The following is a 17,779-nucleotide window of genomic DNA, read 5'->3' as shown; positions in this document are numbered from 1 at the left end:
AGAGTCTCTGAAGGATTGTAGGGAAGGGGGTAATACATATGATTTGCATATTAGAGCTTCCTGAAAGATGGGCAGAAGAATTAGAATTAAATGTGAGTTAAAGACCATAGAAGACAGAAGCGAGGTAGCTGACTTTACTGATTTTATAACAAGACTGTTTTATGCTCTTATGCAATTTAAAAGAGATCAAGGCAATACTGTTGTTCCTTGGTATCCACAGGAGATTGGTTCCAGGACACTCCCCTCCCTGACAGATACCAAAATCTGCAGATGATATAAAATGGCATAGTATTTGCATATAACCTATGTACATCCTCCCGTATACTTTAAATCATCTCCAGATTTCTTATACTACCTCAAACAATGTACGCGCTATGTAAATCGTTGTTACACTGTATATTTTTATTTGTATCATTTTTATTGTTGTCTGTTATTTTTATTGTTATTTTTTCTGAATATTTTTGATTCGTCGTTGGTTGAATCCATGGATGCAGAACCTGCAGATACAGAGGGCCAACTGTATGTACCTTTTCTCAGTGAAATAGAACTACTACTATCCTGTATTGTTGACCTTCAATTCAACAAGAATATTTTTGATGGAATAGCTATAAAGGAAAATGTAATATTAAGAGCAATTATTCCTTTCACATGAAAGAGGAGGGACACACTGTGTTAAGAAAGAGAACATATATCCTCAAAGACACAGACATGATACATTTTCTTGTAAGATTTTAAAAATTTTCTTCTGTTCATAAATGCACAAATTGCTCATTATTAAACAACTTTAATATAATTTAAACAGTTAATTTTAATAGAACTAGCTTTGCAATTGCTTGGAAATGTACTACAGTTAATATAAGGTTATTTATCAGAATTTTAAAATTTTCTTTTAGTTGATTTTGTTTTAAAAGATCCTCGAGAAAAAGAAGATGATAAGAAGACAGATGAACTTCCAGCCCATCGTGCTGAGTAAGTAATCAGATTTCTCTAAGAATGTTGATTATGTGACCATTTCTGTATATGTTTATATATTTATACACCAATTATATTTTCTGAAATGTATGTTTATAATTTATATATAAATAAATGTATATGTGTGTATATATATATTTCATATACAGGCATGCCTCATCTTATTGCACTTTGCTTTATTGTGCTTCACAGATATTGTGTTTTTTTGCAAATAGGTTTGTGAGGGTTTTTTGCAACTGAAGGTCTTTGTCAAGTAAGTCTATTGGCATCATTTTTCTAACAGCATGTGCTCACTTTGTGTCTCTGTGTCAGTTTTGGTAATTCTCAAAATATTTTAAGCTTTTTGTTATTATTATATCTGTTATGGTGATCTGTGATCAGTAATCTTTGATGTTACTATTATAATTATCTTGGAAAGCCACAAACTGCACCCATGTAAGATGGCAAATGATGACAATAAATGTTGTGTGTGTTCTGACTCCTCCACCAACCAGTCACTCCCCCATTTCTCTTCCTTTCCTAAGGCCTCCCTAATTCCCTGAGACAGAACAGTATTGAAATTAGGCCAAGTAACCCACGGTGGCCTCTGAGTTGCACATTTCTCACTTTAAATCAAAAGCTAGAAATGATTAAGCTTAGTGAGGAAGACATGTTGAAAGCCAAGATAGGCCAAAGCTAGGCCTCTAGTACCAGTTAGCCAGGTTGTGAATGCAAAGGAAATTAAAAGTGCTATTCCAGTGAACACATGACCGACAAGAAAGTGAAACAGCCTTATTGCTGATATGGAGGAAGTGGTCTGGAAGAAGATCAAACCAGCCATGACATTTCCTTAAGCCAGAGCCTAATCCAGAGCAAAGCCCTAACTCTCTTTAGTTCCGTGAAGGCTGAGAAAGGTAAGGAAGCTGCAGAAGAAATGTTTGAAGGTAGCAGAGGTTGCTTCATGAGGTTTAAGAAAAGAAGCAATCTCCATAACGGAGCAAGCGTTGAAAGGGTTCTGTGTTAGGCTGTTCTTGTGCTTCTGTAAAGAAATACCACAGACTGGGTGATTTATAAGGAAAAGAGGTTTAATTGGCTCACAGTTGTTCAGGTTTTATAGGAAGTATGGTGCTGGCACCTGCTTGACATCTGGGGAGGCCTTGGGAAGCTTACAATTATGGCAGAAGGCAAAGTGGGAGCAGCCATCTCACATGGAGAGAGCAGGATGAAGAAAGAGTGAGAGGGAAGATGCCACACACTTTTAAACATCCAGATCTCATGAGAACTCACTATTGCGAGGACAGTGTCAAGAGGATGATGCTAAACCATTCATGTGAAACCTGTCCCCATGATCCACTTACCTCCCAACAGGCCCCACCTCCAGCACTGGGGATTACATTTCAACCTGAGATTTGGAGGGGATATACAAACTATATCAGGGACTGTGCTGGTACCTGGGTGTTGGGATCAACTGTTCCCCAAACCTCAGCATCACACAATATACCCATGTAACAAATACACCTGCACCTATACCCCCTGAATCTAAAATAAAAGCTGGAATTATAGAAAAAAATTTTGAAAGGCTATATCTGCTATAGTGATTTCTCTGAGGGATCTTGGCAAAGTGAATTGAAAACTTTCTGGAAGAGATTCACTGTTGTAGATACCGTTAAGAACATTTGTGATTCATACAAGTTGGTAAAAATATCAGCATGAGCAGAAGTTTGGAAGAAGTTCAACCCTTATGGATGACTTTGAGTGGCTCAAGACTTCAGTGGAGGAAGTCACTGCAGATGTGTTGGAAAGATGTGTTGGAAGCCAGAGAACAAGAAATAGAAGTGGAGCCTGAAGATGTGACTGAATTTCTGCCATCTCATGATAAAACTTGAACAGATGAGTTGCTTCTTATGGATGAGCAAAAAAAGTGGTTTCTTAAGATGGATTCTACTCCTGGTGAAGATGCTGTGAACACTGAAATGACAACAAAGGGTTTAGAATATTACATAAGCTTAGTTGATAAGGCAGCATCAGAGTTCAAGAGGATTGATTCCAATTTTGAAAGAAGTTCTAGTTGGGTACAGTGCTATCGAATAGCATTGAATGCTGCAGAGAAATCTTTCATGAAAAGAAGAGTCAATTGATGATGTGGCAGATGTCATTGCTGTATTATTTTTAAAAATTGCCACAGCTTGGTTAGTTAGAAGCCATTAAGACCTTCCACCAGCAAAAAGATTATGACTCACAAAAGGCTCAGATGATTGTTAGTATTTTGTGGCAATAAAGTATTTTAAAATTAAGGCATATATATATTTTTTTCGAGACAGGGTCTCACTCTCTTGCCCAGGCTGGAGTGCAGTGGTGTGGTCTTGGCTCACTGCAACCTCTGCCTCTGGGGTTCAAGCGATTCTCCTGCCTCAGCCTTCTGAGTAGCTGGGATTACAGGTGTGCACCACCACGCCCGGCTAATTTTTTTTGTATTTTCAGTAGAGACAGGGCTAGTCTCAAACTCCTGATCTCAAGTGATCCACCTGCCTCAGCCTCCCACAGTGCTGGGATTACAGGTGTGAGCCACCGCACCTGGCTTTCTTTTTTCATTTGTAATTTTCTTGAGATAGGGTTTCTTTGTTTCTCAGGTTGGAGTGCAGTGGCATGATCACAGTTCAGTGCAGCCTTAACCTCCCAGACCCAAGTGATCCTCCCACATCAGTTTCTCAAGTAGTTGGGATCACAGGTACATATCAGGATGCCCAGCTAATTTAATTTTTTTTTTAAGAGATGCACTCTCCCTATGTTGCCCAGGCTGGTCTTGAACTCCTGGGCTCAAGAAATCATCCCACCTTGGCCTCCCAAAGTGCTGGGATTACAGGTGTGAGCCAGTGCGCCTGGCCCTACATTTTATTTTAAAGATATAATGCCATTGCCTGCTTAATAGACTACAGTATAGCATAAACATAAGTTTTATATGCACTGGGAAACCAAAAATTTGTGCGACGTGCTTAATTGCAATATTTGCCTTATGGGGGTGGTCTTGAACCAAACCTGCAATATCTCCATTGTAAGCCTCTATACAACTAATTGTTCTTATGCGCTTTGTTTATTTATGTATTTAAGCCTAACGTTACATTTATGAGTTGATGGATTGATAGGTAGATGACTGGACATAGACAGATGGACACTAAGATGGTTAAAACGTTAAGTACTTGGTGGAAAGAATATGATATAGGTTTTTTAATCCCCATAGCAACTAGCACAGACTTCAGATATGGTAGGGGCATAAAAGCTTGATTTTTGGGAACATTGGGAACATTGCAGAATATATATATTTATAGAATGTATTTCAATTTATTACATGGATGGAAATATAGAACACATAATGGGAAAATCTCCTTGCTGTATATTTTCTCTAATAATAACATTTAGGAATAAATCTCTCAAACAGTTTGAAGGATGGAACTTATATGATTAAATAACCACTTCAGTTTTATTTTCTTTGATATCATTTTAAAATGCCCCAAAGCCCAAGTGCGGTGGCTCACGCCTGTAATTCCAGCACTTTGGGAGGCTGAGAAGAGCAGATCACTTGAGATCAGGAGTTTGAGACTAGTTCTGGCCAACGTGGTGAAACCCCGTCTCTATTGAAAATACAAAAGTTAGCTGGGCATGGTGGTGTACACTTGTAATCCCAGCTACTCAGGAGGCTGAGGCAAGAGAATTGCTTGAACCCAGGAGGTGGAGGTTGCAGTGAGCTGAGATTGTGCCACTGCACTCCAGCCTGGGCAGCAGAGTAAGACTCCATCTCAAGAAAAAAAAAAAAAAAGCCCCAAATTATTCCCCATTCCACACATACACACACAAAAAGTTATGTACCCAATTTCCATATCCTCTATGGAGAACAACTTTTCTCCTGGGAAAGACAAAAATCATCCTTCATAATTGTAAAGGCGATACAGCCACACATGAAAAATTGAGTTAAACTTACTATATACACATAAAATGTAAATGTTTAAATATATTCTGAAAGATGAAGATGGCACATTTCAATATATAACAGATGATTATTGTATTAAAGTCATAAGAGTTACAGAATACAGTTGATCTTTAACACGGGGGTAAGGGCCACTGAGCCCCTATACCACATATAATTTTTGACTTCCCCAAAGCTTAACTATTAATACCCTACTGTTCACTGGAAGCCTTACTGATAACATAAACAGCCAATTAACACATATTTTGTGTGTTATATGTATTATATACTGAATTCTTACAATAAAGTAAGCTAGAGAAAAGAAAATTTTATTAACAAAATCATAAGAAAGAGGATACCCAGGAATTGAACTCAGCTCTGCACCAAGCGGACCTAATAGACATCTACAGAACTCTCCATCCCAAATCAACAGAATATACATTTTTTTCAGCACCACACCACACCTCTTCCAAAATTGACCACATAGTTGGAAGTAAAGCTCTCCTCAGCAAATGTAAAAAGAACAGAAATTATAACAAACTGTCTCTCAGACCACAGTGCAATCAAACTAGAACTCAGGATTAAGAAACTCACTCAAAACCGCTCAACTACATGGAAACTGAACAACCTGCTCCTGAATGACTACTGGGTACATAACGAAACGAAGGCAGAAATAAAGATTTTCTTTGAAACAACAAGAACAAAGACACAACGTACCAGAATCTCTGGGACACATTCAAAGCAATGTGTAGAGGGAAATTTATAGCACTAAATGCCCACAACAGAAAGCAGGAAAGATCCAAAATTGACACCCTAACATCACAATTAAAAGAACTAGAAAAGCAAGAGCAAACACATTCAAAAGCTAGCAGAAGGCAAGAAATAACTAAAATCAGAGCAGAACTGAAGGAAATAGAGACCGCTAGCAAGACTAATAAAGAAAAAAAGAGAGAAGAATCAAATAGACGCAATAAAAAATGATAAAGGGGATATCACCACCGATCCCACAGAAATACAAACTACCATCAGAGAATACTACAAACACCTCTACACAAATAAACTAGAAAATCTAGAAGAAATGGATAAATTCCTTGACACATACACTCTCCCAAGACTGAACCAGGAAGAAGTTGAATCTCTGAATAGACCAATAACAGGCTCTGAAATTGTGGCAATAATCAATAGCTTACCAACCAAAAAGAGTCCAGGACCAGATGGATTCACAGCCGAATTCTACCAGAGGTACAAGGAGGAACTGGTACCATTCCTTCTGAAACTATTCCAATCAATAGAAAAAGAGGGAATCCTCCCTAACTCATTTTAAGAAAGAGAAAATATATTTACTATTCATAAAGTAGAAGTGGATCATCGTAAAGGTCTTCATCCTTGTAATCTTTACATGGTGGTAGTGATAGAGGAGGAGGAGGAAGAGGAGGTGAAGAAGGAGGGAAAGAAGGAGGGGAAGGAGGAGGAGGAGGGGGAGGGAGAGGGAGATTGGTCTTGCTGTGCGGGGAGTGGGTGGTAGAAGTGGAAGAAAATCCATATGTAAGTGGATGTGCACAGTTCAAACCTGTGTTATTCAAGGGTTAACTGTAAATGTGTCTTCAAATAAGAACATTAGTGTTTGTGATTTATAAATGATATTTACATATTAATGGGATAAAGTTCAAGGGGATTTCTCTAGGAAGGTTGGACTATATCCTTAAAATGTTTTAAAAATAAAAATAAAGGAGGAATTTTAAAAATAAGTGGAAAATTTAAATGTATGTCCTGAAGTTAGTAGAGAATCTTTGAAGATGTTTATGAGAGATAGCTGGCTGCTGTTTTCATTTGTTCATTGTAAATTATTTGTGGATTCAATAAGATCAAGTATTTGGAGATAAAAATTAGTTACCTTTTGTATTAAAGGTTTAAATCTAATTTCAGAATCATTAATTTTTATAATGAAATTATACTAAACCATAAAACATGATCTTTATATATTTTAAAACATAATTGCTTGTTTTGTTATTATCGTGAGGGATACAGCACATATTTTATTAAAATTAAATCATTATTACCCAAAATGTACAGTTACTATAAAAATACTTTCTTTTGACTTTGAAAGACTGTAACTAAATATTTTCTTCTTTTTCAGAATGGAAATTCTGCCAAAACCTTGGAGGAAATCTTTTTTAGCTGCAAGCAGTTATATTAGGGATCACTTGAATGCAATGAACCCCTCAATGCTGGCTGTACTAGATTTGTGGCACACTAATTTTAAGTAAGTATATGTGGCCTTATAGAGGTTTTTAAAATATAGAGGGAAGTTGTTTTACTATATCTTAATTATTTCTTTTACTATTTTAACTGCAAAGTAAAACATTACCATTTTAATGTAAGTATTCAAACATGGTTTTAAATAAACAACATAGAAGTGTATAGAGCAAAAAGTGAACATTGCTTTTCTAAAATTTTAAATTTTTTAATTTTTTGAGTACATAGTAGATTTATATATTTATGGGGTACATGAGATATTTTGGTAGAGGCATGCAATGATTAATAATGGAAAGTTCGGTGTCCATCCCCTCAAGCATTTTTCCTTTGTGTTACAAACAATCCAGTTATACTCTTTTAGTTATTTTAAAATGTACAATTAAAGTATTATTGCCTGTAGTCCTCCTGTTGTGCTATCAAATACTAGGTCTCATTTGTTCTGTCTAACTATAATATTTTCTTGTACCCATTAACCCAATTCTGCTATTAATGGACTCTGATGCATTCTTCAGCATGTCAATTGTGTTTTTCAACTCTAGAATTTCTGCTTTATTTGTTTTAATTATTTCGATCTCTTTGTTAAATTTATCTTACAGAATTCTGAATTCCTTCTCTGTGTTGTCTTGAATTACTTTGAATTCCAAGGACATTCATTCTATTTCAGTTTCTGATACTATGAATAATGCATCAGGAAATAACCTTGTAAATATGTTATTATTCACTGGTCCCTTTGTTTACATGGGATAGATTCACAAAAGTGGGATAACTAGATCATAGCATATTTATGTTTTTATTTTAGTATATTTTGCTGGATTTTTTTCCCAGAAACGTTTGATACTTTACGTTTTTACCAACAGTAAATGAGAACTTCTTTCCCTAAAATTCTAACTATGAGTATTATACTATTTGTCAATCAATATAAAATGCTATATCATCATTACTTCCATTTGTCTTTGCTAGACTACTAGGGAATTTGAATATCTTTTTATGTATTTGTTAGTTATTTGAATTTGATTATGAATTCTCTACTTATATCTTTGTCAGTGTTTTGTTGGTTCTTCATCTTTTCTTATCAATTTGATAACCTCTTAGAATAATAGAGGTTTTAGTTCTGTGTCTAGTACCTAAAACAAATCAAACAACTGCTAAAATTTAGGTTTATAATTTGTCCATTGACTGAGTTTATAGTTTCCTTTGACACTCTGAAATTAAAAATTTTTATACTGTTAAATATGTCTCTATTTTCTTCTGAATTCTCCTAGTCTTGGTTAAGAAGGTCTCCTTATTTAGTAAATTGTGTGTGAGATCTTCCTGGCTAACTAGTAAAAAGTTTTTTTTTAACATTTTAGTTTTTTGACCCCCTGAAGGTTTTTTTTTTTACCAATGATGTAGAATGAAATTCATTTTTATTTTCTTCCAGATAGCCAATTGTGCCAGCATCATTTCTTAAACAATCTATCTTTTCCCCCTTAATGGAACTATCACCTTTTTCATGGATTAACTCTTCAATCTATAGAAATCTACAGAATTTATAGTAATCAGAATGTCTTTCTGGATTCTGTTTTTTTCCTGTAATATTTGAATCTCTTTCTGTACAAATACAGATTAATTTGATTAGGGTGACTCTATGGTATGTGCTTATGTTTGGTGAGAGGAATCCCAACTCTATTTTTTACGCCCTTCTTGGCTATTTTTTAAACATTCACTTTTCCTTATTAAGTTTAAGCCTATTTTATTTAATTCAAAAGAAAGATGGAAAGAGAAAAATTGTCAGTGTTCTGATTGGAATTTATTAAGTTTTTATATTAATTTTAGAAAACAGACATGTGTAATTAAATTAAGAAGCACTTTGAGGTCGAGTGTTGTGGCTCATGTCTGTACTTCCAGCACTTTGGGAAGCTGAGGTGGGTGGATCACAAGGTCAGGAGTTCAAGACCAGCCTGCCCAAGATGGTGAAACCTCGTCTTTACTAAAAATACAAAAATTAGCTAGGTGTGGTGGTGGGCACCTGTAATCCCAGCTACTTGGGAGGCTGAGGCAGGAGAATCGCTTATACCAAAAGGCAGAGGTTGCAGTGAGCCGAGATCTCTGAGATCATGCCACTGCACTCCAGCTTGGGTGACAGAGCAAGACTTCAGCTCAAAATAAAATAAAATAAAATAAAAATAATAAAAAAGCACTTTCGCTCATATCCTACATATATTTCAATATTCAATCTTGTGTATATATTTCAGGAAGAGTTTGTAATTTTTATATAGATTTTCGGTTTACAGAATTCCCTCTCATTTCTTCTTTATAGCAGAATTTCTTTATAAATTTTGAGTGATTCCCTTTTGGGAGGGATACTTGGGCATGAAGTTTCACTCCAGTGCCTTTCTAGGAAGCTCTGCCTTCTCCATGTGGGTAAATTATTCAAGTTTATTTTTCCCTCCCCTCTTCATTTTCAGTTGCACACTGTGGAACTCTCTGAACTTATAGACTCGGCTTACTTTGCTGAATGAACCCAGGTCTGCAGAATGTAATGAGATTATGCAGGGTTTCTAACACATATTCTGACCTTCTACATACTTCAGGGGCCTCTGGTGACTTCAGAGCATGGGCTAGGATCCTTGAAACTGGCTTTAGCTTTCAGAATACATACTTCTAGGAAATGCATTCTTCCACCTTTCCATTGTGCAGTATGGATTTCTTTGTCTGCTTAATTTGACTTGTACTAAGTAGGAAGTGGCTACTTCATTGCCCCATGTTTTCTTCATTTCTTTTCTTTCGAATATTGGAGTTCAAATACCTCTTCTCAGCTGACAAGGCCCATGATCTAATTTCGCATGCAGTCATGAGGTCATACAATATAGTATATTACTTTCACAAATTATGTTTCCGTACATTAGTACATTTCATTTTCAGAACAACACCACAAGTTATCGTTTTCTTTTATATCCATTTTCAGAACACACTGAGCTGGACACTGAAGGATGGGACTCCATGACCTACTATTGTCCATAAAATGCTAGACTTGGTCTGTTAGACGATTTCAGGAGGCAAGAGATAAGAAAATGAAAGGAAAAGGGGGAAGAAAAAGTAACAAAGCTGAAATTTAAAAAACAATAGAAAGTGTATGTGTCCAAAAGTAGGCTGTATAGTTGTGGTGGCAGAGATGTTAGCAGCAACTGAAGCAAACTTCAAGGCATCCATGATAAAGACATGCGGGAAAGAAGCCTTGCAGTCTGTGGGTGAAAGGAGAGCTCCACAAGCTCCTATGTTGCCTTTGAAAGCCTAGGTTGTTTTTATTCTCTATATGAGTATTAAGAGTTGGGGGACAGTCAACAAGGGTTGCCCCTCTGAGTAGTAGCCAGCATTGAATACAAAGGGCATGCTTCTGGTGTCAGTCATTTACCCTGAATCTCAGCAGACCTTGAAAATATACGACATCTCTATGTGTGGCAGTGGGTTGGGGAATGTTAATGCAAAAAGGTGTCTGAGTGACTCTAAAATGCGTGAGTTTGGAAACCTGATAAGATGCTCTCTAGAAAAGATGTTGAAATTCATGTTATTGGTATTTACACTTACAGAACCCACTTAATGTCATAGATAGCCTTTGTAATGCAGTCATACCCTACACAACACATATTTTTGCTTGTAAAATAATGCATATATGAAGATCACAAGAGAATGTAGAAATTACAGTGTAATATAAATCATCGTAGTTGAATATAAAAGCAGATGTCTAAGAAAGTTAAGCTCATTTTAAAGATGAAATGGCTTTTAAAAATTTATTATTTGATGAAGACGAATCTAGGAAAAAAATTACTAGATCAGAACACTATAATTGATTTACCGTACAGCACACAGGATACAAATAAAATCATTTTTAAACATGTTAAAAAGATGCTTAACCTAACTCATAATACAAGAAATGTAAAGAGATTGAAATTAAAACTATGCTGAGAAACCGTTTTCCCCACAAATTACAAAATTTGATATCCCATTTTATTAGTAAGGCTTGAAGAAATGGGCTCCCGTTTGAGGGAATCCCAGCTATACCTATCAGAATTACAAATTACAGGTAACACTTGAATCCAGCAATTTCACTTTTGGATAAGTAGTGTACAGATGCACCCGAGAATGTAGGAAGTGATATAGTTATAATGCTATTTATGGTGACATTTGTTTATAAAAGACTGGAAACAAGCCAGCATCTGTTGATAGACTAGTTAAATAAGTTACACTATACACAATGGAATATTATGTCATTATAAAATATGAGTGAGAAAAATCTCGATGTGTTAATATGAAAAAGTCTCCAGGAGAAGATATTCAGTGAAAAAAGCAAGTGCAGGACACTGCTTATAGTGTGCTACTTTGAAAGTTACAAAAAAGGAGGACTGGCAAAAGCAAAACATGTTCCTAAGAAAGGGAAAATTTCATGGGACAACAAGAAATGTAGATACTTCGAGTGGAATTTCTGTGGGAAACTTGGTCTTGGTAAAAAGAGAGAAGATTAGTTTTGAGAACCAGAGAACAAAGGTAGAGACTGACTTGATGCTGAGTCCAGAGTATTGGACCAGGACTGTTGAAATTCCTCCTGCCTGAAAATCAGTGACAGAGCCAGGGGTCAGGGTGGGTTTCAGCTTGGGGTGAGCATTAAGTGACAGTTGTGAGGGCAGGAGGGATATGTGACCGATAGATGGGTCTACAGAAATTCACTTCTGATTGGATGTGGGAAGATAAAGGACAGGAAGAGTTCAGAGACAGTCCTGAGTTTCATGGTCTGGGTGATTTGGAGCTGTTTGGTTCTACTAGTAGAAAATTGAAATCAAGAAGTTATTTTGGTGATTAGAAGACTCATCATCATAAAACTTTTAAAGAGACTTACATTTCCTTCTGCTAACCAAATTGAAGCTAATGCATAGTGAGTAATATCTTTTTTCCTGATCTTTTCTATTGTCTTAAACCAATGATTTAAACTATTGTTCCACTGCTGGGTTATTGTAGGGACTATCCTGAGAAAGCAAGAACAGTGTCTGGTAGTATTTTTCCTGTTTTCTTAACAATTCATCCTATTGACCAGATGGGCAATGCTATCTGCAGAGATTTCATGGGAAAGTTTTTGTACTGTGTAAAACCTTTCAATCTCAAAACATCAAAGATGGTATTCTGTGCCTCGAATTCTGTTTCAAATCGAATACGAAGAAACTAAGGAAAATTGGTCTGGTGGCTCAATGGCAAGGTGAATTCCAGAGCTTGTGCCCTTGCAACTACTACTTATTCAGTGCTGTCTCACACCACATGCATCTGCATCCTGATTACAGCTGCAATTTTAAAATGTAAAATAATGTTGAAAGCATTGACTAGGAAGCTAAAGAGATCAGATCATGTTTACTATGTGCTATTATGACATATTTTATTTAAAACATTACATTGCTCAATTATGCAGAATAACACATTGGTTCTCTAGCAATGGTTATACCTACTTTGTGCCTAATTATTATCAATGTCATGTACGGAGTACATTATAACTCAGATGAATTTTAGCTTGTGGAAGAAATGAAAAAGATTTGAAATGTGTTTTGTTTACTAACCAGTATTACATTGGTCTTTAAGGAAACATTAAATGTGATTTTTTTAAGAACATGATGTCACTAATGCTAATATTATTCTTTCATTTTTGTTAACCTGACAGAGAAAATACTTAGATGAGTAAACCGTATGTATAACAAAGATCTATAACATTGTAGTCAAAAGAAGGATTGTATTGAAAGTTGTTGACTCCAGTAATCCCTGTGTTCTTTAAAAAAAAAAACCAGACAGGCTCAAAAGAGTTTGATATACTGGTTCTTGATTAGATGTGAGACCCCTTCAACCCATGGCTGCCTGAAATGAGGGCCACTTTCTTTTCAGAGAGGCTGCAAATTTTTCTTTTCAGAGCAGTGGATCCTAGAAGCATTGAGCCCTCCCTCTTTTCCTGTTCAAATTATTACAGTTTAAAAGCAAAAACCAGTTTAAACTATCCTTCATATCCCAGTTATTGCAACTTTCTTCTACTTCACAGTGAAATTATGTATTTTGTTGTGTTCCTATTGAATTTAATTATATGAATTATTTTAAAAATTAGACTATCTCGTGTTGTTTAACATTTAATTATATAGAACACAATTTTTAATGATTAAACCTAGGAATATGATATTTTTAAGAAGGGACCAATTAATAAAATATTAAATACCAAAAAAGTCGTTGTTAAATTACTGTTTATTTTTATCTTTTGCAGAAAATTACGTTTAGTTGATATCAAAGAATTTCATAATCGCCAGGATGCATTAGAGCTGTCAAGTTTTCAGAACATTATCATGAGACACATGGAATCTGCCAAAGAGACTCTACTTAAAATGTAAAGGTTTGAAATTTCATGTAGGAAAGCATAAGTTTAAAAATATGATGGTGGACTACTGCATTTTAACTGCTTTTAGAAGATCCAATTTTAATGTTTTAAATAATTTCTACATGATTTAAATATAATATCTTTAATTATCTTAGTCTGTAATATTTTTCCAGATGTTCTACACAGCATAGATTGTGCAGAAACTAAAATGTTCATGAAAAATGGTTACTTTTTTCTAAATGTCTGGTTTGTACCTATCCTTTGAGAGGGGTGCTGAATACCATGAGAGAATGGTTACCTACTCATTATTCACCAGGTATTTGTCATCTACTGTTAATACATGCTAGGCTCTGTACCTCCTTTCATTTGTTTTTGGATGGGGAAAGCAGAAGAGTTTAAAGAATGATTAAGTGGGGAAAGTATATTGTTTAAATGAATTTAAAAAATCTCACTGGAAGGCAGACCTATCAGATGATAATTGAATATCTCCTTGGATTGGATTTTCAGAATGGAATAGCCACATATGATAATTTATAATCTGGGAACCAGACAGTATGCTTTGAAGCAACTTAGGAAAATTGTTTCTCTCATGGGTCATTAAGTTATTATAAACAGGACATTAAAATTAGGTCAAATTTAAGATAGCAGAGGACATAAAACTGCTAGCATAGCTTCATGATTTCTAAAAGTTACTTAGAAAGATATCTTCATAATTTGAGATTAAATATTTCCTTTATCTTGCTTTCTTCTCCAATGTGTTAGAATAAAATTCTTTGTCTGATATTACTTGAAAAAACTTTAGCCTTTTATTTTATATTAGTATTTAGTTAATGTAAAAATAGAGTTAAGAGGTGATAAAATGAAAACCCATAATTAATTACAGAGAAGAAAGTGACCTCTTAAGGACAGGATACAAATAAATTATCTTGATCTATAACTTCTGGGTTCTACCCTAGGAATACATTACCACTGTAAATTTTAGTTAAATGGGTGTCAAATTACAGAGTAGAGTACAAACCTTTATTGAATTATTTTTTTGCTGAGAAATGCAGATTGATTAGCTGTATCTCTTGATGCTTCCTGATTGATTCTCAGGGAAGAACTCTCTGACCATATTTTAAGTAGTGAGCCAGAAAGTGTTTATCATGACCAAAAGACAGAGCATCAGCTCACAGAGGAGAAACAATTAGCAAATGATTAATTATGACTTCCACCCCAAACCCAAATGCCTTTTTGTCGTCCTCATCTTCCGTTTTTACTCACAGTGTGTGGTTTCCAGACTTCTGGAAACCCACTTTTCTGTGCTGCTGTGTTTCTCTAGTTCTTCTTCCATTTATCTTTTTCTGGCTTTGCTTATTATTATTCCCTACAAGTAGGGTTCCCCAGGTCTTTGTTGTTGTCTCTCTTCTTTATATTTTCTTGACAATTTCATGATTTCGTCTGCCTCAAGATTTTGTATTCTGAGCTTTAGGCCCGTCTTACCAATTTTTAAAATTGATACATAATAATTGTACATATATAGGATACATATATTAATGGAATATTTTGATGCATTCATACAATGCATAATGATTCAATTAGGGTATTTAGCATATCCATCACCTCAAACATTTATCATTTCTTTGTGTTGGGAGCATTCCAAATCTTCTCTTCTAGCTATTTTGGAATATACTATAAATTCTTGTTAACTATAGTCACATTACACTGCTATCAAACACCAGAACTTACTCCTATCAGCTGTATTTTTGTGCCTATTAACCAACCTCTCTTCATCCTCCATCCCATCCCTGCCCTTCCTAGCTTCTCTTAACCACCATTCTACTTACAACCTCCGTGACATCAATGGTTTTTTAGCTTCCACATATGAATAAGAGCATGTGATATTTATCTTTATGTGCCTGGCTTATTTCAGTTAACACGATGTCCTCCAGGCTGATCCATGTTGCTGCAAATGACAGGATTATATTCATTTTTATGACTGAATAATATTCCATTGTGTATATAAGCTATATTTTATATACTATATTTTATATACATTTTATATTTTATTTACATTTTATATACTATACACACATACACACACTATATTTTCTTTATCTATTCACCCACTGATGGGCCCAGGTTGATTCTGTATTTTGGCTATTGTGAATAGTGCTGCAATAAACATGGGAGTACAGCTATCTCTTTGATATATTGATTTCCTTTATTTGGGGTATATACCCAGCAGTGGAATTGCTGAATTTATATGGTAGTTGTAATTTTAGTTTTTTGAGGAACCTCCATAGTGTTCTCTGTAGTGGTTGTACAAATTTGTGTTCCCAACAGTGTATGAAAGTTCCCCTTTTTGTCAGGGATGATGGCTCACACCTACAGTCCCAGCACTTTGGGAGGCTGAGGTGGGTGGATCACTTGAGGTCAGGAGTTTGAAACCACAATCAACATGGTGAAATCCTATCTCTACTAAAAATACAAAAATTAGCAGGGTGTGGGGCGCACACCTGTAATCCCAGCTACTTGGGAGGCTGAGGTGGAAGAATCGCTTGAACCCGGGAGGTGGAGGTTGCAGTGAGCCAAGATCACATGACTGCACTCCAGCCTGGGTTGCTGAGCGAGACTCTGGCTCAAGAAAAAAAAAAGAGAGAGAGAGAGAGAGAAAAAGAAGAAGAAGAAAAAAGAAGAAAGAAGAAGAGAAGCAGGGAGGGAGAGATGGATGGAGGGAGGAAGGAAGGAAAGAGTTCTTTCTCTGCATCCTTGCCAGCATCTGTTATTTTTTGTACTTTTGATAGTAGCCATTTTAACCGGAGTGAGATGATATCTCAGTGTGCTTTTGATTTGCATTTCCCTGATGAATAGGAATGTTGGCATCAGTGTGCTTTTGATTTGCATTTCCCTGATGAATAGGAATGTTGGGCATTCTTCATATACCTGTTGGCTATTTGTACGTTTTATTTTGGGAAATGTTTGTTTAGATCATTTGCCCATTTTAAGTGAGATTATTTGGATTTCTGCTGTTGAGTTGTTTGAGTTCTCTATGTATTCCGGTTATTAATCCTTTGTACCATGAATAGTTTGCAAACATTTTTTCCCATTCTGTAGGTTGTCTCTTTACTTGTCTAGATAGTTTCCTTTGCTATGCAAAGCTTTTTAGCTTGATGTTATCCTGTTTGTTAATTTTTGCCTTTCTTGCCTGTGCTTTTAGGTATTCCTCAACACGTCTTTGCCCATACCAATGTAATATTGAATATCTTTAGTTGAATGTCATGTCAGCACCTGAATCTCTGCATGTCCCTAGCAATGCTTATTCTCTTTCTTCCAAACCTGCTATGCTTCCTGTTGTGAACCATTACTAGGCCAAGTTGAAAACCTTGGGACTTCTTTTGTTCTCTTTTGAAATTTCATGTAGGAAAGCATGAAATTTTAGCTCTGCTTCCAGCGAAATCAATGTATTGCATTCTTTTTTTATTGAGAAATAATTCATTTACCATAAAATTCACTACTTTAATGTGTACAATTCAGTAGTTGTTAATATACTCGCAAGCTTGTGCAACCATTACCACTAATTCCAGAACATTTTCATTTTTACCATGCAATAAAGTTTGGATGCTTGTCCCCTCCAAATCTCATATTGAAACGTAATCCCCAGTGTTGGAGGTGTGGCCTGGTGGGAGGTGTTTTTGTTATGGGGGCAGATCACTCATGAATAGCTTGGTTCTGTCCTCATGATAATAAGTGAGTTCTTGCTCTGAGTTCACACAAGATTTGGTTGCTTAAAAGTGTATGGCACCTTCCTCCTTGCTCTCTTGCACTCGCTCTGGCCATGACGTGGCTGCTCCCCCTTCACCTTCTGCCGTAATTATAATGTTCCTGAGGCCTTCACTGGAATCAGAGGCTAGAACCATGCTGGTACAGCCTATAGAATCATGAGCCAATTAAACCTCTTTTCTTTATAAATTACCCAGTCTCAGATATTTATTTATAGCAACACAAGAATGGCTTAATATGCCCTAGAAAGAAACTCTATACCTGTTAGCAGCCATTTCCCATTCTTCCACCCAAAGGTGCCTGGTAACTATACTAATATATTTTTTGTCCCTATGAATTTCCCTACTCTGGACATTTCATCTCAGTGAAATGATACAATATATGGTCATTTATGCCTGGCTTCTTACAGGAAGCATAATGTTTTCAAAGTTCATTCATATTATAGCATGTATCAATATGTCATATCTTCTCAT

At 35.7% G+C, this 17,779-nt stretch overlaps 1 protein-coding gene across 2 annotated transcripts in view; it reads left to right on the top strand.

Annotated features, from left to right (window-relative positions):
- The window catches only part of DNAH7 (dynein axonemal heavy chain 7), a 349,153-nt gene that overhangs the window by 43,891 nt on the left and 287,483 nt on the right, over positions 1 to 17,779 (top strand). For both annotated transcript variants that reach the window (XM_054477799.2, XM_054477800.2), the window contains exons 8-10: positions 894 to 969; positions 7,050 to 7,175; positions 13,434 to 13,553. In XM_054477799.2, the coding sequence (XP_054333774.1) occupies positions 894 to 969; positions 7,050 to 7,175; positions 13,434 to 13,553 (322 nt within the window). The remainder of the gene's footprint in view (positions 1 to 893; positions 970 to 7,049; positions 7,176 to 13,433; positions 13,554 to 17,779) is intronic.

This window comes from Pongo pygmaeus, chromosome 11 (genome assembly GCF_028885625.2).
Source record: "Pongo pygmaeus isolate AG05252 chromosome 11, NHGRI_mPonPyg2-v2.0_pri, whole genome shotgun sequence".
Classification (NCBI taxonomy): domain Eukaryota; kingdom Metazoa; phylum Chordata; class Mammalia; order Primates; family Hominidae; genus Pongo; species Pongo pygmaeus.
Note: the sequence above shows the minus strand (reverse complement) of the source record. Positions and strands in the feature narration are given on the sequence as shown.